The following is a 24150-nucleotide window of genomic DNA, read 5'->3' on the forward strand; positions in this document are numbered from 1 at the left end:
ATTCAGTTTTGGAACTACTTCGCCTGAGGCTTCAGCAATTGGGTTTCAAATATTTCCAACATCTTCATCTCTGCACGCTCCAATCATTCAGCATAAATGCATGCACACTGCTATGGAATAGCAACAGTTTTACTATGTACATATCTGTCACATTTTCTTGGTGCCAATGTGTTGTTTAAGATAACCAGTTCTTTTCAGGTGATATTGGGGTACATTTACTGTATTTTACAGTTCTCAGTGCAATGACAGTAGCATTACCTATTGTTTATTCTGTACACAACTGCTGCTTATCTATTTCCTAATTTATACCAATGTGGGTGACTAATAAAACAGTATTTTTTCCTTTCATCTTTCAGTTCTCATTAAACCACCTGAAAAAGCAGTTGGGGAAGCTGTCTCCATCACTCTTCAACCAGACAACCAAACTTCCTCTTCTGCTACTCCTGCACAGGTGAATGCACCCCAAACTGAAACAAATGGTGACATGTAAATAAAGGCTTGTCCGGGGACATTATTAGAAAATATATTGAGTGGCCATGCATTGTTAAGTTGTTGCTAATAATCATTAATTTTTAAGAATGAGATAATTTACAGCTGGTAGTCAAGTAACCAGTTGAGACCTTTTAAAGAGAGAATTGTTCTCCCATTATTGATTCTACTTGGAATACGCCCCATTGTGGCAGAAAACTATAGTAGCTCCAACCTTACCTGTTCACTTTTATTGAAATGTTTCTGCGCTAATGTATATTGGCTGTTGGTTTTAGTGTGCAGATGTGGAGAGTCCGGACGTCATTCTGATCAAAGATGAAGATGACATTGGAGGATGTGGGCCAATTCTTGGTGAGATAGCTTTTCTGCTGTTTTTCTTTAAGTCGGAAAGAGACATTACTTAGTAAATTTAACAAATGTTAACATAGAAGGGGAGCAAAATAAGAGTCCAATGAACTTTTATATTCAAAGTAGGTGTTAAACAACTGTCTGATGTATGAGAAAATGTGACAAACATTTGTCCAACCACAGTCATCATATTTCTATTTTTTGGGGGGGGGTGGGGGTACAATGTGAAATTAAAACAAAATCCTGTAATTATTGTCAGTTATGATGGCAGCAATTGCAAACAAAGTAAGTGAAAATGTTTTGATAATGATTTAAATTAGAAGAATCTTGTTCATGACATATGAGAATAAAAATCTGGCACATATCTTTGAAAAAAGATGGTAAAAAGGGAAACAATAGAAGCATGCTAGTATCACATACTGTCGGGTTAGTTTAGTTCTTTAAAGAAATGTTTAACTGATTTTGCTTTTCTTATATTATTAGAGTTTCTAAAAGTTGTATTTTTCTGGGAAGATGAGTCTTACTGAGTTATTAATGCAACAGGGGATTAAATTAGTTGTTTCTCTATAGCACACAAGAGGATCTTTATTGATGACCATTGATAAGATGTCAGTGTACTTTTGTAACCAAGATACATTCTATGTTTTTTGCAAAATCCCAACCCAAACTACCAAACATGTTGTGTTGTTTTTTTCCTCCTTTCAGTTCAGGCTAACTTTGGGGATGATGCTGTCCAGGGTCCTGTTACCACAGGGAGTCAGAAGATAGACGCAGCTGTATCGTCCTGCTTGAAAAATAAGGATGAGCTGAGAATCGTGAGTGTTCACAGTGGAGTAGAAGGGCCTTTGCAAGAGGACAGTGACATCCTTTTCTCTGCTTCTGAGCTTCAAGCCCTCAGCTCTCTCTCTGACCACACCACCGCCCCTGACAATCTCCTGAATTTTACCACTGCTGCTGACAGAGCACCGATGGTGGTGATGCAAAATAATAGTGTTGAAGTGGCGAGAAGCAGCCAGCTTGAAAGAAATCAGTCCATTCAAATGGCTTCAACAACACTGAATCCTGGATTAAAGTCCCCTGTTGTGGGGGCTAATGGTCAAGTGGGACACCCCAGTCACGTCAGCCATCAGCAGCAGACCTTCCCTCACTCCGTCAATAAGTCATTGGATTGCAGCTTCTGCAACAAGCGCTTCCTCAGCCGCGAGGACTTGATTGTGCACCGCGCAAATCACACCGGGGAGTTGCCCGTTACTTGCTCCTTTTGCGGCAAGTCATTTGTCAACAAGACCACTCTGAGCATTCACATGCGCATTCACACTGGGGAGAAGCCGTACGCCTGTGCACAGTGTGGAAAACGCTTCACGCAGAACGGCAGCCTGAAGATCCACTTGAGGACTCATTCTGGAGAAAAGCCATACACCTGCAATCAGTGTACTGCCAGCTTCAACAATCCCAGCAACCTGCGGAGGCACATGATCACACACAACACATAAGAGGATTCTTTGACGTTAATAATTAGCAGATTTAAAGGTACAGTGTGTGAGAATTACCGACATCTACTGGTAAAGCTGGGTATGGGAATTACTTCAAATGTTGAGCACAGTTGTGAAAGAACAGTGCCCATTACTGGTCAAAATTCTTCCAGATAAACATGTTTTCATCTGCAAGGCAATAGAGTAGCTTCAGGTGCAGTGATGACAGATAACTACTACTTCCATAAGCCTTTTAAGACATTATTTATTCCAAATGGTGCTCTAGCACACTGCAAACAAAGCTGGTACTTCAGTTTTAAAGCTCAGAGGCTTCTCTCTTTACATTTTGTTTGTTCATTCAGAAACAATGTAGTAAAAATGGTGACACAAACATGCATCTGCCATGTTTGCAGACCCATGGGAAGTAGATATAAATGGTCATTCCAGGATAATAAAAAGTTATTTTAGGAAAGTGATGGGATCTTGATTTAAAAAAAAAACAAAAACAAAAAAAAACTGTTGTCAATAATGTTGCATTTTAATGTCACTGATTTTTAATTTTGATGCATACTGCACACTTAATGGGTTGACCTTAATACATTTTTAGCATGCTACTTTTGATGACATTTGTCCTGCATTTGTAAGTAAATATTTTTTTTTCCATCTTACTAAAAAAAGAGCACAAACAGGCATTATATCTGTTAAATACAATAATAAAACCTGCATTCCTTCTCATTCATGAAAAAGCAATAATTTGTCTTTTAAACATTCTCTGTTATGCATGGCTTCATACTTTGCAAAACAGTACCGCTTTGTACTTTTAATATAACATATTATGTAACTTTATTGCAGCACACAAGTGTTGTTAATAAGACAACCTGTACATGATCAAAGTGTGACCTTCCCATCTGGACTACAGTGTGCTATTGGTACTCCTGATGTGGTCAGTTAAATTAGGAATAAATTTTAAATATAGCTGAATAAATGTTACAAAGTTAGGGCTGAGCAATTTGGATACAATCTTACTTTGTTGCATATACAGTCCGTTCCTGTGATAACTTGAGATTCATGATGTCTAAAAACTCTTTGAGTACTACATTACTAAAGTTATTTTAAAAAAAAAGAAAAACCTTAATCTAGTTAATTAAATGCCATTAAATGTTAGTATTGCTGCATTTCATTGTCAGCACCTGTCATGGCTACTTTTGTTTTTTTTCCCCCACAGTACTTAAAAAGCCTCCTAGAGACTCTTGGGTGTTCTTGAATGAAATCTATGTGAAAGGTTCAGTTCATCATACGTTCTGATCATCTCATCACTTTAGCTATGCTTTCTAAATCCCACCCATTACTGTTAACTCTGGACTGAGATAAATTTGGTTATAAGGATCATTTGAATTTTTTAGTTGTAAGGATCACTTTCTGAAAATTTAACAGAAAGCAAACTGTCAACCAAAGTGGAAAATGATTCCTTTTCAGAAATGAATATCTCCACTAGGTTTCCCTTCCTTGTGAATCACATTCAGATTTTTACTCATATGTAGAGATTCTGCATCAAATATTTACTAATCTGGATCCCTCTAAAGTCTCAGAGTAGATAAAAAATAAATTTAGAAAATATGTCAAGAAGGATGATTTGTATTTCTGGATGATGTTGTTGGAAACATTTTATTTATTACGGCTATAAAAATGAAAAATGTCTAACCTAATTAGGTACATTTCTTCACTGAATTATTTTTATTTAATAGGTATTTTATTGGTTTCTCTATCTGTGTTGCCACCTAATTTAACTAGAACATCTGTGTGTTTGTTGCCTCAAATTTTACTTTATATATTTACAATTCTTTCTTACAATTTACATATCAAAAGAACATATTATTATGAGGTTAAAGCTTCTACAATTCAGAACTCAAAAGATTTTAACAGTCCAATTACCTTTTTTTTTTTTTTTTTTACATTGACTTCTTTTAAGCAAATCCCTAAATTGTACAGGTAAATGGAGTTACATGGAAGAAATAAGAATAAATAAAAAACAAAATGGGCTACTTTAAAATGAGCAGCTCTGTTTCCATCCATAGTATAAAAAAGCCACTTCTAAACCAAGGTGAATTTCATCTTTATGCAGGTACTTTTTTTTTCTTTTTTAACAAACTACCTCTATTTAACTTTTTTGGCTGTTCTTATCAAACTCTTTTTTTTAACTTTTTTGTACTTGCACAGTTGCAGTCTTAGCAGTGATCAATAGATTGACTTGTAGCACGGATTCACTGTCATGAATAAAGCTGATTTTCTTTTGTCAAGTCTCATTTTTCGCCTCTAGAGAGCAGCATTTTTTTTTTAATTTTATTTTGTAACGATGTCTAAATCTTTCTCATACTCTAGCACTGCAGGGGGGACTCTCAAGGAAACTTGGGAAATTTCTGGCATTGTTCCTCTTTCCATTCAAACCACACTGTTGTGTTTTTCATGTTTCAACTAGTTTGGTTTTCATTTTACCCAGACATCTTTAGCGTAAATCATCTGACACCTCAGAGACTGGAGTACAATTTTATAGAAATAAAATATTGTAGCTTTTAAGTTATTTGGGGGGTTGCCATGCTGTGATTCCTAAATAGCTTTAGTCTAGTCATGAATCAGTTTGTACTTTACTAGCAGCCTGTATATAAAGCACATGCGGGGGATGTTATGATTACTGGTAGGGGTTTTATGTGCAAATAGTTGTCGTGTTAGTGTGGAATGCTGTTGTACTTCCCCACGAAATGCCGCTTCCTCCCTGGCTATTGTTCTTGGGCAATCAATGAAATGACATCAGGGTGAGTTTGAGTTTGTGCGAGTTCGAGGGAGCAGCAGCAGGCGGAAATAAAGGGAGGAGATAGGAGGGATTAATGCCTCATTTTATGTTTGTGATTACAGTGTTACTCCTATCATTCAGTACGTATCTTATACAGGTATGAACACCATATCTGAGACGGGTTGCAGGTTGCTGAGTGGCTTTTAGCTGCCAAACTAACACCTGTATGAAAGGAGGAATTCTGGGTGCGCCACGTTTACCGTAAAGCCGCTTGTTGATCCCACCCTCCCTTTGATAGAAAACTCCGTGATGTCGCTTCGTCTTTAACAAGCCTGACCCAGAAGACAGGGAAGGAGGGGAAAGAGAGCAGAAAACCCTAAAAACGGAGCAATCTGAAAGGTTCGGGGAAGGCTTTCCCTAAGCAGGTGAGTTAGATCGTGATTGTCACTAGATACATTGTTTATAAGGGTTCATCGTTTCTCCAGATTGTGGGTACACTGCAGCGTTGGCAAGGAGTGGTCATATATTCGACATATCAGCTAACGTTAGCCAAAGATGCTAACGTAAAAGTTAAACCACCCCTCGGTTATCTACCGTGCACAACGAGCTCCAAACAACCCTTTTTTAATATAATAGGTTCTATTTGTTTAAAAAAAAAAAAAACACACATCACATTGGCAGTAACGGCCGCGTAGCTGACATTTGTAGTTATGGCTAATCTGTTTGCTATGTTAACGCTAGCCCTGCTGCTGGCTGCGTTCTCACTCGGCTATGTGGGTTATTGTGATGCTAACGTTGCGAGACAGCCAAACCAGGTCATATCGCTGCTGAGCGTGCATTCAACCTGAATGTACTGATTTCTTCTCATGTAGCTGAGCACTGGCTTTATGCCAACGACTCCGTGTAGCTCTTTGTTCATGGAAGTCGGTTCATATCGATGTTTTTATTGTGTGCGCGTGTGCTTTCGTATGTCTGAATGGTCTGGCTGCCTGCAATCTTCGCGTACCTGTGTTCGTCTCATAATCATTCACCACAGTATGTGGGATTTCGATAGATCAGGGAAATGCTAACTGTCTAGAAAGTTCACTGCAAGGTTTGAAGTACACTGTCTATATGACTATATATACCTTTACTGTGATTTGACCTAGTTAGCGCCTTTGGTGATGGCTCATTTAGTCTTCCCCGTTGGTAGCAGACTGTTATCTATCCGACTACATAAACAGGTTTTCATCTGTAGAAAAACTCCAAAGGGACATAGTGCACCAAAAGCTACTACTACTACTATGTACTTGTCTGACCCACATCGTTATTGTTGGTATGTATATTTGTTAAACCTTTTAGTGTACGTAATTCCACTGAGGGTGGTGGTCTGCCACTGAGATTATAAATTTGTCACACTGTGAACCTGTTGGGTGGGTCATGTGTGAACTTGTTGGGAAAATGGCTTTCTTGGGTGGGGATAACTGTCAGCCATGGTGTGAACAAGTAAACCAGCTTTTCCATTGTAAATACTGGTTTCATGCAGGCAAATATTGCTTTGTGGCTCAGAGCCTTCCCTTTGGGCTTTAGGTCTGTCCTGGTATATGTTTATACAATATGTGTTTTGAACTATACTTGTAATTGGCTCAAGTTTGTAGCTGTTTCGATGTGCTGCAGGTGCCACCACTAATAACACCACATGGTTGCCTTTCCTGAAGAGTCATCTCCAGGTCGGTTTTTGATTGTTGACGCATGCCCTGAACATAGACTGCAGTTGTGTCTGCTCTTTTAAGATCTGCAGGTTAATCCATAAAAATCCAAACTGATGTATGTGCCTATGTGTGCGCAAGCATCTTGACATCACAAGTGTATGTGTTAGGAGGTAAGTGGATTAGCGGGGAAAAGCTTCAATCCAATTACAGGGCATGTTCAGCTTTGGTATCGCACTGACTTAACGTGAAGTTGCAGTGTGAGTTAGCGGGAAATGTGTTAACAGATGTGTGATTTTTTTTTTTTTTTTACATGAATTTCTTTTTTCATTTGCGGCTTCTGCTGCTGATTGCAGGTGAAGGCTCTCAGTGCTCCTACTGGGGTTTAATTAAGTCAACAAGAGGTTCATTGTTTTTATGTGCGCAAGCTTTTGCAGATGTCTCCTGACAGTTAAGTGAGTCATGCTGACTGACGGCTGCAGAATCAGGAGGGGATATCTGACTTGTTTTGTGTCAGAGTGCAATCAGATGTTGTTGACCTCAAGGTACGATGCTTGTCATTTTGAACTTTTGTTCCTGTCCTTTTTTAACAAGAGAACATTAACCCTCTGTGTACTCCTGTTTAACACATTAAAAATACAGCAAATCCTAACTTATATGTTTTTAGCTGTTAATTTCTATACAAATTGTTTTGTTTTATGCCACTTTTATCCATTGTATTTGTGCCTTTTGCTATACTACTTGATCGCCACTTGATACCTTCAAATTAATTTAACTCTTTTTTTTTATTTGCATTTAAATGAAAATCTGCCCTCATTCTTGTCCATTAAAATTCAGTTTGTCTAATGCTAATACAATAAGCTAATAAAAAAAGTAAAAACGAGTTAATAGTGTGTCCAAAGATCGCGAAGGCAGAACAGAAAATGTTAGCTGGAGAACAAACATATCAAAATGGGAAGTAGTTTGTGGTCGTATGATCATCATATTGACTGTAGGGAGGGGGTCCAGGGTTCACTTCCAGACACACTGTTGGGAATGCAGATATTTTTTAAAGCTTTATTAAAGTGTGCCACCAAAAGACTTGAACTGTTTGTTTATAATCAGCACTGTTGTGGAAACTGCTTTTATAGGGAGTTGTTGAATCCTTTTACTCATCTCTGAAGTTCAATCCATAACATCCTGTTGCTCAGGAAGTGGGGAAGAGGGGAAAGGGGAGGGGAGTGGTAGTGGGACGACATTGATTGTTTTCATTGTTCACCGAAACTCAGTGCTGACTTTCAAGGCCAAAACTAACAGCTGTGAGGGGTGGGGAGGTGAGTGGAGGACAGAACTTGTTACTATGTGAAAAGCAACCTATTTGAACCCCCTCACTCATTCATACACGGTCACTCACACATGTCCAATAATGTTCTCCCCACTCTTCAGCTATCATACTTATTCACACTTGTCTGTTCTTTCAGTTGGATAAACTCCACATTGTTTCACCAACCTCCCAGACTGACAGCTGCAACCTCCCTCCTGCCTGCGGTTAAACCAGTCTCTCACACAGTCGTACTCCCAGCTTCACTTGCCAAAAAATAACAATCATTGTTTATAGTTTATCTAGTGGAAAATTCAGTTCTCCTAATAAACTAAATAAGATTACATTAATGGCCAATTAGCTGACTGTGGCATGTAAATAATGGGATGATAGTAGAAGAGAAGACATGTAGTTTATTTAATTTTACAGGTCATAGTGACAAGACCCGGTTGCCTTGAAATGCCACAAAAGCAAACATTGATATCTAAATGATGATTAGCCAGTGTCCTGTTAAGATCCCTTTACAGTGGATGAGTGGGTGGGCTGCTAAGCTGAATGGCCCCAAGACAATGCCAGGAATGCAAGACTAGCTTTTATCTTTTATTAAGCAATCCTGACTTTATCTCTCCCCATGTCTTATCCTCATGTTTACTCTCACATTGTCTCTGTTTCAGTGCCCATCTGTTTATGTTATATCTGTAGCTTTTACACTCTGTCTGCAGCAGACCATATCTCCCCTCTCCTGGCTGTGACCATATATAGACATAGATAGTGCAGGACAGCACTTTGTTATTGGTTCAGGTAGGAGGTTATTATGACTCTGCGTGAGTATGTGTGACATCATTTTTTTTTTTTTTTTTTTTTTTTTTTTTTAAACCATCAGTCAGCTTCATCCCACATGTAAATCTTGGTTGTGGTTCATGCTGCTGATTAGTCGTTCTCGGGAAATTTTTGTCGCCACACCTTGTTTTCTCATTAAGCCATCCCACTTTCCTCCCTTTTCCCACACTTGCCTCACCTCAAGAGTTTTAAGTTGGTCTGATGAAAGCCATTCAGATATCGGAAGACACAGAGCCTTAAACAGGTTTGCTATGGAGACTGAAACTTTTAATCATTACTATCAGTATTTTGTCATCGTGTACTTGTGGTATCATGTCTGTTCTTTTTCCTCTTAACTAAACGTCTGTGAAATCAGTCATCACCTGAACTCTTTATGCCCTTACTTGCCTCTCCATTTGCACTTGTTAATGTTGTACCTGCCAGTCACACAAACACCTGCTGCCTGAAGTGTAAATGTCTCTCTGTTTGTTGCTCAAAAGCCCTCCAGCTCTCAGAAGCGTGTCTGTGCTTGTTAGCCAGACTGTCCTAGAGACATTGAGAACCTGAAATCAAGCCACCCCTACCCCGTCTAACCGGTTATACAGGTTCATGCGTGTTGCAATGCCGGAGTTTATGCACCTTTTAAAGCCGGAGCTGATGAGAAGCCTGCTTGCTGCAGTTGAGCATGTATCAGCAGATAAGCCTTATGAGGATGTGAGTCTCCATGGTCCACTTGTTGGGCCATGATATAAAATGTCCTTGTCTGAGCCAAGATAAAACTGTATGTTGGAAACGGCTGATGTGTTTACAGAGCAGCAACCTTACAAAGTTGGCTTCAGAGTGGAAGAAGACTGATTAGAGAGAAAAAGTTGAGGAAAACAAAGAGGTTTAAAAGGAGACAAAACTAATAGTTTACAGAACATTTTGTTCTTGGAGGTTGTCACTATCTGTACGTTTCGGGGTTTTTTTTTTTTTTTTTTTGTTTTTTAATTTTCTTCTCCTTTATGCTGACTGTGAATGTTCGGAGGCCCAGAAAGAGCTGCAGGTTGGTCAGCTTCCCATAGCTAGAAGCTGTACACAGACCAAATGTTGAGTAAATACAGGGTGTGTCTAAAGGCTAGGGCTCCTGTATATCTCTCTCTGGCTGTGCTTGTTCTCCTCACAGTGCAAACACAGTTCTGTTGACACACATGTACGGTATTCTCACTGTGTTGCTGTTTTTCCTAAGTGAGGTGCCTTCATTGAAACATGTCTCCCTCACTATTTATTATTGTTCTCTCCCCTGTGTTTTCCTCTGCAGTCCATTTCTCCCCCTGTTTCTGGGCTTGGTGGTTCAGTGACCTTCTACACATGATCAACTAGATCACCATCTCTGACTGGTGTGATCTCTCACCTCTTCTGCCAAGCCACGCCCACGGGTGAAGGTGTGTATTTAGGATTTCTCTAAATTAGGCTTTGAGAGAGAGGTTTTTCTCGTAAATATTATACTCAGACTGTAATGAGAAGTGTGCACTTCTCCTCGGGATCAAATATGCATGTTGTGTTCAGCTTTCTGCTATATAAGCATGAAGTATGCTTCTTATCGGCACAGATTACACTGCTACATGAATGCAGGGCATGATGACACCGTCAAGGGTAAAATTTTGACGATTTGATAGTTCTATCTAAAATCCATTAAATAAGATTATGAGGCAAATGCCAGTTATCATTTGGGCTGTTTTGTATAAAAAGTGTATTGTGTAGTGTTGGTTAGAAGCTCTGAGGACAGAAACCTTCCTGTTTGAATGGGTTATTAAATTTGTTTTTATTCAGAGAAAAAATGTGATGTTGACTAACTATTGGGCTGTAATATTAGTTTTCAGTTTTGTGAGGTTGTTTTTAGGGGGTAAAAAAAGTTTGGCCCTATTTTTGCAATTTCTCATGCTGTGTCTACTGTTTGATTGCGCTGTCTGTGTTACCTTTTTGCTGTGCTAAATTATTCCTTTCACCTGGCAAAACTCTGGATTTTAATTATTTGACTGTTGCATCTGGAGTTGTGAAGGCTGCATGTGAGTGGAAAATCCTGAAGAGAGTCAAGCGGGGTTGGCTTTTCGAATGATTGAGGCTATACAGAATGCAATGTAATAAGTAAACTTTCTGGACTGGATTTCAGCTGTGGACAGTGTTAAATGACATGCTCGCTTTTGTGAGGCAAAAGTGAGATAAACTCTTGTGAAATCAAGCTTCTAAAAAAAATCCAGGATGGCATCTTGGTCTCAGTCCCCAAATTATATCTCTAATTATAAAATGGGTTAGGCATGATATTCCTTTTTTTTTCTTTCCTTTTTTTATGTTAATGAGCTCAATCCTGCATTGCGTCGAAGTGCCTGTTTTTCTTAGACACTCTGTGTGCTGTAGTGTCTTTGCATCTGTATGGATGTGTGTAACGCCCCTCTCTCCCCTTGGGGCTGTGTAGTGTGTATGGAGCAGTGTGAGAGCGCAGCGGCTCTGCTGGAGTCTGTAAGGGAGCAGGAGGTGCAGTTTGAACAGCTGACCCGGGCGCTGGAGGAGGAGAGGAGGAGGGTGGGCCTCCCCGCCACCAGCCCCACAGCCCTGAGTCACCCATTTCCTCACATGCAGGTAACACGCCCCAAAGAACCCGGACATCCCCACCGCAAGTCCCTCCCAAGCATCTTCTACCTTTACATCGAGTACATGATGGATGCTCATTCCCCTCATCCAACCCATCCAGTCAATTCATGCATCTGTTTTTCCTTTTTGACATTCATCATCCCGATTTGGTCCCACCTCCGCTCCATCGGCGCTCGGCAAATTTGCGTCAGTGTATGTTTGCATCGAGTGTAGTTCAGTGGTTCTGTATCTTAAATCCATCTCTCGTTCCACTCATATCTGCAAAAACGTCAGTGCATGCCTGCACATGGTTCTACTTCCGACACTGTCTGAGATGATGGTTGCACGCTTTGAGCATGCTTTCTCTGTCATTCATCAGATATACTCTTACAAATGTGTGTGTGTGTGTGTATGTTTTTGTAGCCTCGGGTTTTGGAATTTCAGTTATTTCTGCTCTGCTCCTGCATGGCACTTCATAAAACGGGTCATCTGTCATGCATGTGTCACACACGCTTCCTTTCTAAATAGTGTCTGTAACATTTTGAATGAATCCCTTTTCAGGCATTTTGTTATATCTGCTGTTCCAGCTGTACACTATTTTTTTTTTCAGTCAGGGGTTTTGTATGTTAAACTGCTTTAATTTGACTAAATTATTTTCCTTGTGTGAGATTTTAATTATTTCCTACAAAGTTCAAAGGGCCGCATGATAATTTCATGCTACCTGTGACAAAGTATTTAGATAGCTTATTAAGATTTTGCTCATAGTTTTTAACATGTTTTTAATTTAGCTTTTATGACCTGAAAATGTAGATTTCCACTTGTTTACTTATTCAGGTGCATGTATATCTCTTTTCCATAGTTAAATATGACTTTGCCTGTTGGCAAGTTTGAGGACTCCTACTGTTTTGTTTACTGGCAAATGATTTGGTTAGACAAGATCTGCTGTTGCCCTCTTTATTTTTATTTTCCAATTAGGGGTTTCTAGTTCCTGTTCTAGTTTAAAAAAAAAAAAAAAAAAAATTTTAAACTTTTTGGTTCGTGGACAACAGTAAAACCATGTAAATACATATTTTTCTGTTAGATGAAACTTATTTAGGTGTTGAGTATTTGAGCTTAAAATATCTAAATATCTTTATTTGGATTTTTTTTTTTTAACAACCTTTCTGACACAGAGATATTTTGTTTAGGCTCCTCTGGATCCTTTTGAGGGATTAATGGTGGAAAAAAAAAAAAAAAAGTTTTATGGCCTTGTTGATGTTTTGTAACCTGAAATAACATCAGTGGTGGATATGTAGAGTATATTCTTTGCTTGCTTTGTGCCACATACAGTTCAGAGGTGCTCTAAATGGAGGGATCTCATGAGACGAAGTGTTCCTCCAGTTATAAAAGCGCTGTCTGTATTTCCTGTCACCTTTTTTTTTTTTTTCCTAGCTGTCCTTTATCTTAGTGGGCATTAAGATTAAGCATGTGATGTACTGTAATTGAGATGGGAGTTCATGTTTTATCTTCAAATTCTATTCGTTCTTAGTCACAATTTAATGCTGAAAGTGATAGTAAAAGGTTGGGTGATGGTTGCAAAAGATTTCCACAGCAGCCCAGTGTTGCCTCAGAAATGCATGATGTGACTACTAGGTGGCTTCATAGAATCCAAAATTGGTTCCAGTTGGGTAGATTTTTTTTTTAATTTTTATTTTTTTTAAATGGTGTGACAATCGCTGATTACGTAAGGGTTTAATGCAGGAGGAAGCAGTGTTTTTTGTATGACAGGCTGCCGTCTGGCATTGATTCACAAACCATAAACACACTGAGACTGTTTGGCCATCGCTGAATGTGCTTCAGCAGCAGTAATGTCATCTGGGTGGTTGTGAGAAAGAAGATAGCCCTGGCTATTTGGAGACATACCTTCAGCCTTAGTAATATGTGCTGCTTTAGAAAAAAATTGAATGATATAGAGCATTTTAATACTTTGTGATTAAAAATATTGTCTCTCTCTTTTTACCACAGAACGGGCGTTTAGGGGATGCAGACATAGAACGTCTGAAACTGACTGACTCGTACATAAACGGCACACATGTATGTTTAATCTATTTATATAGCAGGTGTTAATAGCTTTATATCGTTCATCAAAAAAAATGTATTTTGTAAAATTAATTTTAAATTGATTGCGTACATGATGTCTTGGTTACAGTACAGGATGGTGGACCCTGCACACGGTGCTCTAGATGAGAGCTATACACCAGAGGATGACTCCCATGAAGCACACTCGGTCTTTTCTGAAGAGGGAACCACACGGCGGACAGATAATGGGGTAGGGTCATGCGACATATTTCTTACTTTCACATATCTACCCGATAATTCAATTTTAACATTGTGATTAAAAGTGTTTATTTATTCTGATGTTACTGTCTGTCAGATGAAGAAACCAATTTCCCGCACAGTTTTGCCCACTGAATCATTAACCATTGACGGGGGCTTACCGATGCCTGGTATGGGGATGTACAGCGCCACACTGGATCGCCCTTACAGGCAGGCTGGAGTAGGAGACTACCCCACAGCCACAGTACCCAGAAATTACCACTATGGACCAGTAGGAGGTTATGATGACTACCGAGGAGGTCCACCGTCAGAAGCATACACTAGTCTGAGTAGAGGCGCTCACATGGATGATCGCTACAGGTACGGTACAAACACCTCATCGTTATGATAGGAGTTCTCATTTTGATAGCTAAAAGTTTGATTTATTTAGTTATACAACAACTTAATTTAGTTGTAGGAGCCATAATATGTGTGGATACTCATGAGGTTGCACAGGACGCTCAGCATCAGCATTGGTGCGGTGGGTTTGTTAGTGAGTGTGTGTGTATGTGTGTGTGTCACAAAGTTTGAAAGGTACCAACTCACTGGTGTTTAGATGAATGGATGAGGAAGTGGGGTGAGCTTGGAGATAGTCCAATTTTTGTTGACTGCGTATCGCATCACACATACTGGAGGAGGCTGTTTAGTCAGTGTACCGTTTATTCATGTGTTGGATATAATCTTGGAACTTGATGGAAAGAAAAAATGTGTCACTGCTAATACAGAAGTATTTTGGAGTTTATTGGAATGCGCGTCGGACAAAGAGCCCCAAGTTTAGCCCACAGCGGCCCTCATGTAATTGATCTTTGCCGCAACATTAGTCATTTATTACCACTGTGTCAGATTTTTATGGTCATAAAATACAAAATCAAAGTTTGGAAAGAATGCATGCATAAACCAGAAGTCCCTTTTATCCCTGGGAGTCACCAGTAATGGGCAGCTGAGCTGGGATTATCATTTTTTAATTTTTTTTTTTCTCTCTGACCTAAAAAGTAGTTGCTAAAATATTTACATGACTCAACAGATGTTTTAGTTGGAATGGTTTAATCTCCTGTTTGTTGTTGACAAAACTAGAAAATTACATGGGTCAAAAGTCAGATTGTGACACCAAATGATGCTGGTCAGTGCCTGCTAACGTTTCACATTCTGCAGTACTTAAAGTCTGAAATGAAACGTATTCTAAGGAAAGTGTTGTACCTGACTGACTGATATCGCTTTCATCGCTCCTGCCTGTCTCCAGGCCAATGGACGGTTACAGAACTCTGGATTCTGGCTACAGAGCACCAAGCCGTCAGCAGCTTGACCCATATGCTGCACAGCCCCAGGTGGGGCGGGGGATGAGAAACATGGGCTCAGCAATGGAAATGAGGTATGGCCACGGCCACTACGGTTTGGAGGATGATCAGCGGAGTGTTGGATATGATGACTACAGCATGGGACCCCCACCCATTCATCCTGGAGGCTATGGTACCATGCCACGCCTGGGCCATGGGCCTGGGGGCATGGACAGACGCAGACTCAGGTGAAGCATAATTGCACTCTTCTGCACTTAATGCAGAATGATGTTCTTTTTTTTTTTTTTTTTTTTTTTTTTTTTTTTTTTTAATAAATTTGAGACTCTCCCAGTAAGTGTTGCTTAATTTCCAATTCCAACTTGCAGGAGCTGTGAAGACACTTTAGACAGTGACATGGGAGGAGTTGACCCTTACGCATGGGGTGTTCAAATGACATTGGAAAGAGGTAGCGTGGCTTCTTTGGACAGCACATTGAGAAAGCCCCCTCCCACTTCATGGAGACAGCCAGAATTACCAGAGGTGATTGCTATGTTGAACTACCGTTTGGACCCTGTCAAGACCAACGCTGCTGCCTTCCTTCAGCATCTCACATTCAAAAATGACAAGGTGAGACAATCCTCAGTTACATGCACAAAACTCACATTTTCCATTCGTATTTTGAATTCTATTATCATGCAAATCTTTTCATTTGAGTGTGTTAACCATGTTTCCAGGTAAAGTCAGAAGTGCGTCGCTTGAAGGGTATACCAGCCTTGGTGTCTCTGCTGGACCACCCCAGCAAGGACGTCCATCACTCAGCCTGTGGAGCACTGAAAAACATTTCATATGGAAAAGATGCCGACAACAAGATTGCCATCAAAAACTGCGATGGAATACCTGCTCTGGTCAGGTCACTGAGAAAAACTCACGACCAGGACCTCACTGACACCATCACAGGTATTGCTGCTCATAGGACCTACTTACAAGCAATAACAGTCGTCTGTACTTTGGAGCTCATTCATAAAAAAGGCACACAAATATTAGTTTTCAAATAAAACCTCAAGTCTGAATACGGCAGGCTAATTTTTAAGGTCATAATGGTCAATGATGATTTGCAAAAAAATCATCTGACTTGCATCAGGTTGTGTTACCAGCGCCGTTTGGAAACATGGTGATGTATACTGTGGGAACTTCCCCATAGAAATTCCATCCATCCATTTTGCTTGTGGGAAAACATACAAACTCAGCATTGAAAGGCCCCAGCTGAGCTTCAAACCAGGAACCTTGTTGCTGCTGGGCAACGGTTCTGACCACCACAACACCAAGCAGGCCCCTCATAAAAGTTGGCTATTTTAAACTAAATTTAAAAATATTGCAGTAATGGAAACAGTGTTTTATTTTATTGTTCCAGGCACTTTGTGGAACCTCTCTTCCCATGATTCAGTAAAGATGGAGATTGTGGACCACGCACTGCATGCCCTAGCTGACGAAGTGATCGTTCCACACTCTGGTTGGGAGAGAGGGAGCAACGGGGGAGAAGAGAGTTGCAAACCACGACATCTGGAGTGGGAGACCGCCTTGACCAACACTGCTGGCTGCCTTAGGTATGCTGTGGTTTAGTGGATGGTAACTGAGAGAATTTTAGAATGGGGGCAGCAAGGCTTATTTTGAATAGAAAACATGCAATTATGTGCTGAATTTTGTGCATCTCCAACAGGAATGTGAGCTCAGAACGCAGTGAGGCCAGGCGAAAGCTGAGGGAATGCACGGGACTGGTGGATTCACTCATGTACATTGTCCAATCGCAGATCAACCGCAAAGATGTTGATAATAAGGTCATTTTTCACTGAAAATCCTTGTTTTGTTTGTGTTTTACACTAGATATATTTGTCTTTGAGTGTGTTTCTATGTGTTTGATTGTTTTTAAACCCTTCTTCCATAGTTGGTGGAGAATTGTGTGTGCCTCCTGAGGAACTTGTCCTATCAGGTTCACCGTGAAGTCCCTGGTTGTGAACGCTACATAGAGGCTGCCCCTCTCAACCAGGGCCCACCGCCAGCAAACAAGGGAGGTTGCTTTGGTTCTCGAAAGGGCAAAGGTCAGTTTCTAGCAGATATTTAAGCCAAGAGTTTCACAGTGTCTGAGATTTCTTTATGAAAGAAAGCCAGTTGGTTTGTTTGAGCTTGCTGGTGGTGGAGGCACCTGTCGCTGTTTTTCACGCTCTGCCACTGTTTTCCCTTTTTTCCTCTTCTCTTGCCTTCTTCTGCCTTTCCACCCTCTTTTGTATCTTCTTTTTCTCTGCTGTGTTTAGATGAGTGGTTTTCCAAAGGTAAGATGTTTCCTTTTGTGTTCTCATGATCATTTCAAGCTTACTTTACTTACTTTACTAAGGCCATAAAGAAAACTGAAAGAGAAACTGAGCCCACTATTGAAGCCGCAAGGAGCACATCTGCATGTTGTTTGGATGTCACTGAAAGGACACTGCATGCTGACAATGCTTGTTCACTGGTTGCACATTCACAAAATAAGACTGCAAGACTGATAACATCTGAGCATTCATTTAATCCAAAGCAGCACGTTTTTTGTTCTATCTTCTTAGTTCTTTTTAATGATTTAATTGCAGGAAAGAAAGATGAGGATGATGGAAGTCGAGATCAAATTAATATTCCAAAGAGGACAACACCTGCCCAAGGTATATTTCTTTTTTTTTTTTTTTTTTTTTTTTTTTCAATTATTTTTAAACCTCTCTGTGTCTGAGATAATAGTTTCTGCAAACAAACTAATATTTCTCTGGATGCAGTTTTAAGATCTAATCAGAAATCGATTCCATATTGCATTATATAATGTTATGGTTATACATAGGCAAGAATCTGTGGGATCCATTCATTCGCTAGGAAGCCTTGATGCAATTTGTGGGAGTATATAAACCTTTTTTACCCATGTCGAACAATCAGACTTGTAAATTTAAACTAAAGCTCTTGTCTTTCTGCTGACATCAGGGTATGAGCTGTTGTTCCAGCCAGAGGTGGTTCGTGTTTACACGTCACTGTTCAAAGAGAGCAAGAATCCATCTGTACTGGAGGCTGCAGCTGGTGCCATCCAGAACTTGTGTGCTGGCCGCTGGACTGTGAGTACTTGTTTATCTACCTTTTTTTTTTTTTTTTTTAACCAACAGACTCTGCTGCTGTGTCAGTTTGAATCTACCCGTGCTCTTAGTTTAAATTTATATTTTGTTGTCTTTCTCTTCACAAAACTACTGTAAATGTGCTAATGTCTGTTACTACCTCCTGTGTTCTTGCTGTACAGTACGGTCGGTACATCAGGGCCACTGTGCGTCTAGAACAGGGTCTCCCAATGATGGCAGAACTGCTGGCTTATAGTAGCGACCGTGTGGTTCGAGCAATGACTGGAGCCTTGAGGAACCTTGCTATTGACAGCCGTAACCGTGAACTGCTAGGTAAAATTTTAAAATTCTAGATTGTACTGAAAAGCATGCCTCGTTTGTTGCGGAAGATGAGCGCATGTTGACTCGCTGCGTTCCTCCTGCAGGTTTGCATGCTGTGCCTCCCCTTGTGGCCAACCTGCCCGGAGGCCAGAACCAGTTAGGTCGCACAGAAGAAACGGTGGTGTCAGTACTGAGCACGCTTGCTGAGGTCCTAGGCAATAATCTGGAGGCAGCCAAGACACTGCGAGCATCACAAGGCATTGAAAGGCTGGTGCTCATCAATAAAGATGGGTAAGTGTTTTTTTGTGTTTCCTGCTTCTTTGGTGCTTTCACAAGCATAAACCATGATTAGACAACCTCAATGTATTTTATTTCTTTTTATAGTTTCATTTAGATGATTTCTTAGATTACTTTTAGAGATACAGAAGCAAAGAATGCTAAATAAATATAAGGCTTAAAATGTTAGAAATGTGCATGACAAGCCATTAGGTACTTTTTGATCATATACATTTGCTTAAGAAATTTACATTGGTGCAAAATTGACTTGACTGTAATGACGAGTGGCTGTCCTGCAGTAAGCGGTCCGAACGTGAAGTCCGAGCAGCAGGACAGGTGCTGCAGCTCATCTGGGCTCACAAGGAGCTACGCCGGCCTCTTGAGAAAGACGGCTGGAAGAAGACTGACTTCATGGTTCACCATTACCCTAGCACCACCACCAACGGGCCCAGTACCCGAGCTAACGGCACCTATGAGGAAAGCACCACGCCGCTACTTGACAGAGGTCAGTGTGAGACCATGTATTCATTCCTCAAAACATATTTCAGTGTTTGTTCTTGTGTTCTGTAAACTGTTACTTGGTTGTGTTTTTTTCATGCCTTATGTTTATTTTTTCTTGTCAGGGGAGAAGAGGGACAGGATTCCTATGAATGACCTTGGCCCTGGTAAGTTCATTAGTTTTTTAATCAGTTAAAGAACTGTAAATAAAACATGGATTTGAAAATGACATTTCTGCTGATATACTTTGATGATATACTTTTTTTGTTTTTAACCTCTTCATCTTTTCTTAGAGGGCTACTCTACACTGGACCAGAAGGAGAGGAGACACACTCTGGATGAGACCACAGACACTTTACCGGTACTTCATTCACATGTACTCAACAGCTCATTTAATTATACTAATCCTTAACCTTCTGCATAACAATTAATATTCCCTCACTGTAACCTTTAAACCTTTCAATTACTGACACTTTTTCACATTCACTTCCTGTCTTCCTTCTTTGTCTCTCTTTCTCTCATTGTCTCTCAGCGAGGGGTGTATGGGGGCAGAAAGGGCTCCCTGCCTCTGTTGGACTCCTACGATGGTTAGCCCTACCCCCTCTCCTCTACCCCTTCTCTGCATGTAACAGCATGGTATGTCTAACTGACCTCTAATCCTGCATGGACTCTGAGCTGTTCCTTGTGTCTCCTCCTATAACTTTAGACCCTCGATGAAACCTGGTCTGTGTCCTCAGTGGTGTACTGAAACATGGACAGAAGTCTTTTTGTGTTGATGCGTAACGTAACTATGTGATACCCTGATGTTCTGTACTGTACATGCTGGTACAGTATGCTGCTTTGTGGTCCATGCAGTCTGTTTGTTCAGATTTCAGCCATATAATGATAGAGACTTAAATCTTGTAAATAAGTGTTGTTTGCGCAGTAGTGTTGTCACAGTACCAACACTTTGACTTTATTAATGCCAACATTGATAAAGATAAAAAGGAGTCAAATATAATGATATATTTGGCATCTTAAAGACAGAAGCATGGACCTGTGTTTTGCAAGATGGTTATTCAGAATGTATTCTGAAGTGAAATATGACATGAATGTTCAAGATATACATACTGGCGTAAAGAGGGACATCTTAGGTGAAGATGCAGATCTACATAGTGGAACATATTAACATTGACACAATTATTTTCTTATTTATTATTTTGAAGGGATATGAATTAAGCCATGTTGGCGTCATGTCAATCTAATCACAACAAACTGGAGCATACACATGCTCATTTTTAAAATGAGGACAGCCATAAGTTTCCTTTTGTCTGCTGTTGGTATGTCAGTGTGAGTACACTCTTGTGGTTTTGTGGGGAACTGCAACAAAGTTAGACCCACTATGTAAGAACGCTGAACTTTTATGAATCTTTGTCATACAATATTAAAATCTAGGACAAGAATCAGTTGCAAGACTTTTGTTTCAATTTTCCAGGTAAATTGGCAAACGTCCTGCCAACATATTATTCCAGGTGATCCCAGTTAGTGTTTTTTTTAAATCCCATTTAAATCCAACAAAAAATGTCAAGACTAAAATTAAACTTTTAACAAAGCACGGGGAGTTGATTACACTTGCAATATAGGGGTGACATGTTTTCCTTTTTAGACATTGTGAAAATTTTCTCAGCACCACCGTATACACTGGCGCGTTCTCACCTGCAGTTCTTACAACCAGATGAGCTTCATCATATGACTGTTTGGAAATTGAGATTTTTAAAATATTTGTCGGAGTTTACAGGCTGAAGGATAAAAACATGAGGAAATGAGCACAAATAAAACAAGCCTACAGTGTCCTCCGCACTGCGGATAAGCTAGGAAATATGTATAAAACCAGCCTTTTTTCTCGTCTCCTCGTTATTACAGCTCCTATGTTATATGTACGGTAACTGTGACTGCACTAGTATGCAACACGCCACACCTGAACATCTTTTTGTTGTTTTGTTCGTAATTTTACAGTTCATTTAAATTTCTGCAAATGGTTTTGTATTTCTTCTAACAAATATGCTTTTCTCTATTTATTCAGAAAAACTGATAGTGTGCATCACCCAGACTGGGCCGTCCCTTCCTTACCACTGCTACTGAGGAGTGAAGACCCACGCATGGACAGATTCTCCTCGCATCTCTAACTTCCTTCTCTCCATCTCCACATGGATGGAATCAAAATATGAGGGTTGGATCCAAAGAAAGTGGTTATGTTGCAGTCAAAAAGCTTCATGCAGCACACATACAAACACTTGTACCCTACTTATTTCATTCAATTGTAGCAACAAAAATATATTCAGTTTATAAATTATAATTCTCTTTTGTAAAGGCAATCACCTTTGTTGACAATCATTTAATTCTGATTTTGTCACCCTGCTTGCTTTTTTTTTTTTTTTTTTTTATCTTGCTACTGTCAAAAGTAAACTGTTCTTATGGTCAATATTTCGCTGCCAACACCCGCATCCTAACAAGTTTGTATTTAGACTATTTAGGGTTTATAATGTATATAAAAAGAAAACGGGATGACTGCATTAGTTTTGGCTCATTTTATTTAAATTGTCCCTTTTACTCGGGAATGTTTGAAGTTTGGACGCACCGACAGGCCGCCCTGTAGATGGAGAATGTTTAATATAGGAGTTATTTTTCTGTCTAGAGTTATTTTCTCTGTTTTTGGGCTGAGCAAAGACCTGAAAGGGCAGGTGTGTGTGTATATTTGTCAAATGTTAAACCTGTGGTTGTGTATGTTTTAATGTGTGTTGGAAATGAATATGGACTTTTTTTTTCTCTTTATCTCCTTATTTTTTTCGAGCGTGTCTTTGTGTACGCAGACACAGAAAACGTTGCATATTATTTCATTTCTCATGTTTTTAATTGTTTCCATCTTCCTGGGATTTTTTTCCCTCCATTTGTACCTTCCTGCTGCCTCTTGTATTTTGATTTAAAGTATGTTTTACTTTCCAAATGGGAAAAAATCAGCTGTTTCTTTGTTTTGACTTTCAAGATTTTTGCTGACCAGGTCAGTACACTGTTAAACCTGGTACTGAGTTGTGAAGCTATGAGCAGACACTACTGTGTTCAACCATTATAAATTAACCATTCCAAACTCTCCTGTAAAATGTTTCCTATTTGTCCTGTTTATTTTCAAAGAAAGAGCAAAATGATTGGAAATAATCATCTCATTCAGTCTGAATTGCTTCCAGAGGGGGCAAAATGCTCTCAAGGCATCCGTTCCTGCATATCTACATCTGTTCTGACAAATAACATAGAAATACAATTTTGGGAGGCTTCTCTCCTCAGAGACTTGATTAAAGTAAACAATGGGAGAGATGCTTGTTGATTATAATTTGGGAGCCACAAAGACACTCTTTGGTGCATGACTGAATTTTTTTTTACCTCTTGTTTTTCTTGTACCTCCTTCCTTTGTGTCTGGTTTGTTCTTTTTGGGGAATTCGTATGTGGGTGAGAGAATTATGCAATCCGTTCTACTTTTAATCCAACTTTTACAGCTAAGTTTTTAAATGCAGAAGAGACCAATCATTTTTTGTTTTCTAAACTCTTCACACATAGTATATTTGTACTGTTGCCTAACCATGTAAAATGATGTACCATTCATACCTGCCTTTGCTCTGAGAACTCGCTTTTCAGTGAAGTATGTAACTGGTTATACTGTTTTGTTTTTTTTTTCTTTTTTATAAATAAAGATGTTTTTTAGAGCAGCTTTTGTAGCTGTGATATGGTTGTGTGTGTGATGTGAGAAGGGACTTCAGTCGCTAAACATTTCTAATTAAAGAGAGGCAGACTGTGTAATTTCATCCCCTGGCACATGCTTAAACTTGACACTTTGATCTTTCTCTTACATCTGCGAGCTCCATTGAGCTTGGTTTTGGGACGTGTTAATTATCAACACTTGTGTCAAGGAAATCATTTGTCACTGGACCTTTTGTAAAAATGCAATACGAACCCTTTCATTTCCCAACTTGACACATTAAGTCATGTTCATGTCTTTTAAACAGCATTTTCATCACAGTGCTGCAGAAGACATGAGTGATGACACTCTCAGCTTTGCTGTCGTCTCTGATTACACTCTGAGCTGTGAATTGATATGGAATAGTGGTGTTAGTCCCAGGAACACTAGGATTTGTTGAGGACAGAAAGGCGCTTGACATTCCCAGTATGCGGCACATCTGAAATGCATCCCAAACAGACCAAGAAGCAGCTGCTGGACAAGGGCTTTACTAACACGTCGGAGTGTGAATGTTTATTAATCAAACTAATGCATCTGTTACGTGACAGCCTGTGTGCCTAAATTAACCACCCGTTTAATTACATATGATGCAGAGCCAAAACTGGATGTACAGTCGGTGGGAGCTTATAACTGAAGATGATGGGATTTATCTGTTTTCTCTGTGCTTTCTATTTATATCATTTTAGAATGAATAAATCCCGCATTGTCACAACTGTTCACCCTAAGATAACTTAATTTGGAAGAATATAAATCATTTAATTTCTTTTCCTTGCTGTGTTGCTGCAGAGGGATCATAAAACAATTGTCAATCACAAAAGCTGCTGCTTAGGGGGATAATATTTGGACTAACATGACACCCTTCTTGTCTAGTGGAATTTTTCTGTAATATTGGGAAGCTGAGTTACAATAAAACATAAAATATCTAAACTGTAAGCTCATCATAGTACATCTTATAAGGTAGAAAACATTGATTATGTAAGATGGTTAATCTTACAGCTGTATTCTCAGAATTGTAATTTACTAC

At 39.6% G+C, this 24150-nt stretch overlaps 1 protein-coding gene across 4 annotated transcripts; it reads left to right on the top strand.

The window, feature by feature from the left end:
- Window positions 1-5393: 5393 nt before the first annotated feature.
- LOC306763115 (catenin delta-1-like) lies at window positions 5394-23036 on the top strand. 4 transcript variants are annotated; one of them, XM_079249821.1, is made up of 22 exons: window positions 5394-5522; window positions 10205-10328; window positions 11360-11523; window positions 13519-13587; window positions 13703-13822; window positions 13928-14190; window positions 15110-15391; window positions 15530-15770; window positions 15878-16100; window positions 16555-16747; window positions 16861-16978; window positions 17086-17239; window positions 17453-17470; window positions 17765-17833; window positions 18141-18268; window positions 18448-18598; window positions 18691-18877; window positions 19162-19367; window positions 19486-19527; window positions 19654-19721; window positions 19893-19947; window positions 21423-23036. In XM_079249821.1, the coding sequence occupies exons 3-22, from the start codon at window positions 11365-11367 to the stop codon at window positions 21479-21481; spliced, it is 2805 nt and encodes a 934-aa protein (XP_079105947.1). In that variant the 5' UTR covers window positions 5394-5522; window positions 10205-10328; window positions 11360-11364; the 3' UTR covers window positions 21482-23036. The 4 variants fall into 4 exon arrangements, with proteins under 4 accessions (XP_079105947.1, XP_079105949.1, XP_079105950.1 ...); XM_079249822.1 differs by lacking the exon at window positions 5394-5522 and adding an exon at window positions 7190-7330; XM_079249823.1 differs by lacking the exon at window positions 19893-19947.
- The last annotated feature ends 1114 nt before the right edge of the window (window positions 23037-24150 follow it).

Source organism: Telmatherina bonti (assembly GCF_933228915.1).
Source record: "Telmatherina bonti genome assembly, chromosome: 12".
Taxonomy (NCBI): Eukaryota; Metazoa; Chordata; class Actinopteri; order Atheriniformes; family Telmatherinidae; genus Telmatherina; species Telmatherina bonti.

What these genes read in the sequence shown, in the direction of transcription:
- LOC306763115 (XM_079249821.1), top strand. Translation starts at nt 11,365, where the DNA reads ATGGAGCAGTGTGAGAGCGCAGCGGCTCTGCTGGAGTCTGTAAGGGAG. An exon ending in CACGGCGGACAGATAATGGG is followed by an intron (nt 13,823 to 13,927) that starts GTAGGGTCATGC and finishes ACTGTCTGTCAG; the next exon opens with ATGAAGAAACCAATTTCCCG. An exon ending in TCACATTCAAAAATGACAAG is followed by an intron (nt 15,771 to 15,877) that starts GTGAGACAATCC and finishes CCATGTTTCCAG; the next exon opens with GTAAAGTCAGAAGTGCGTCG.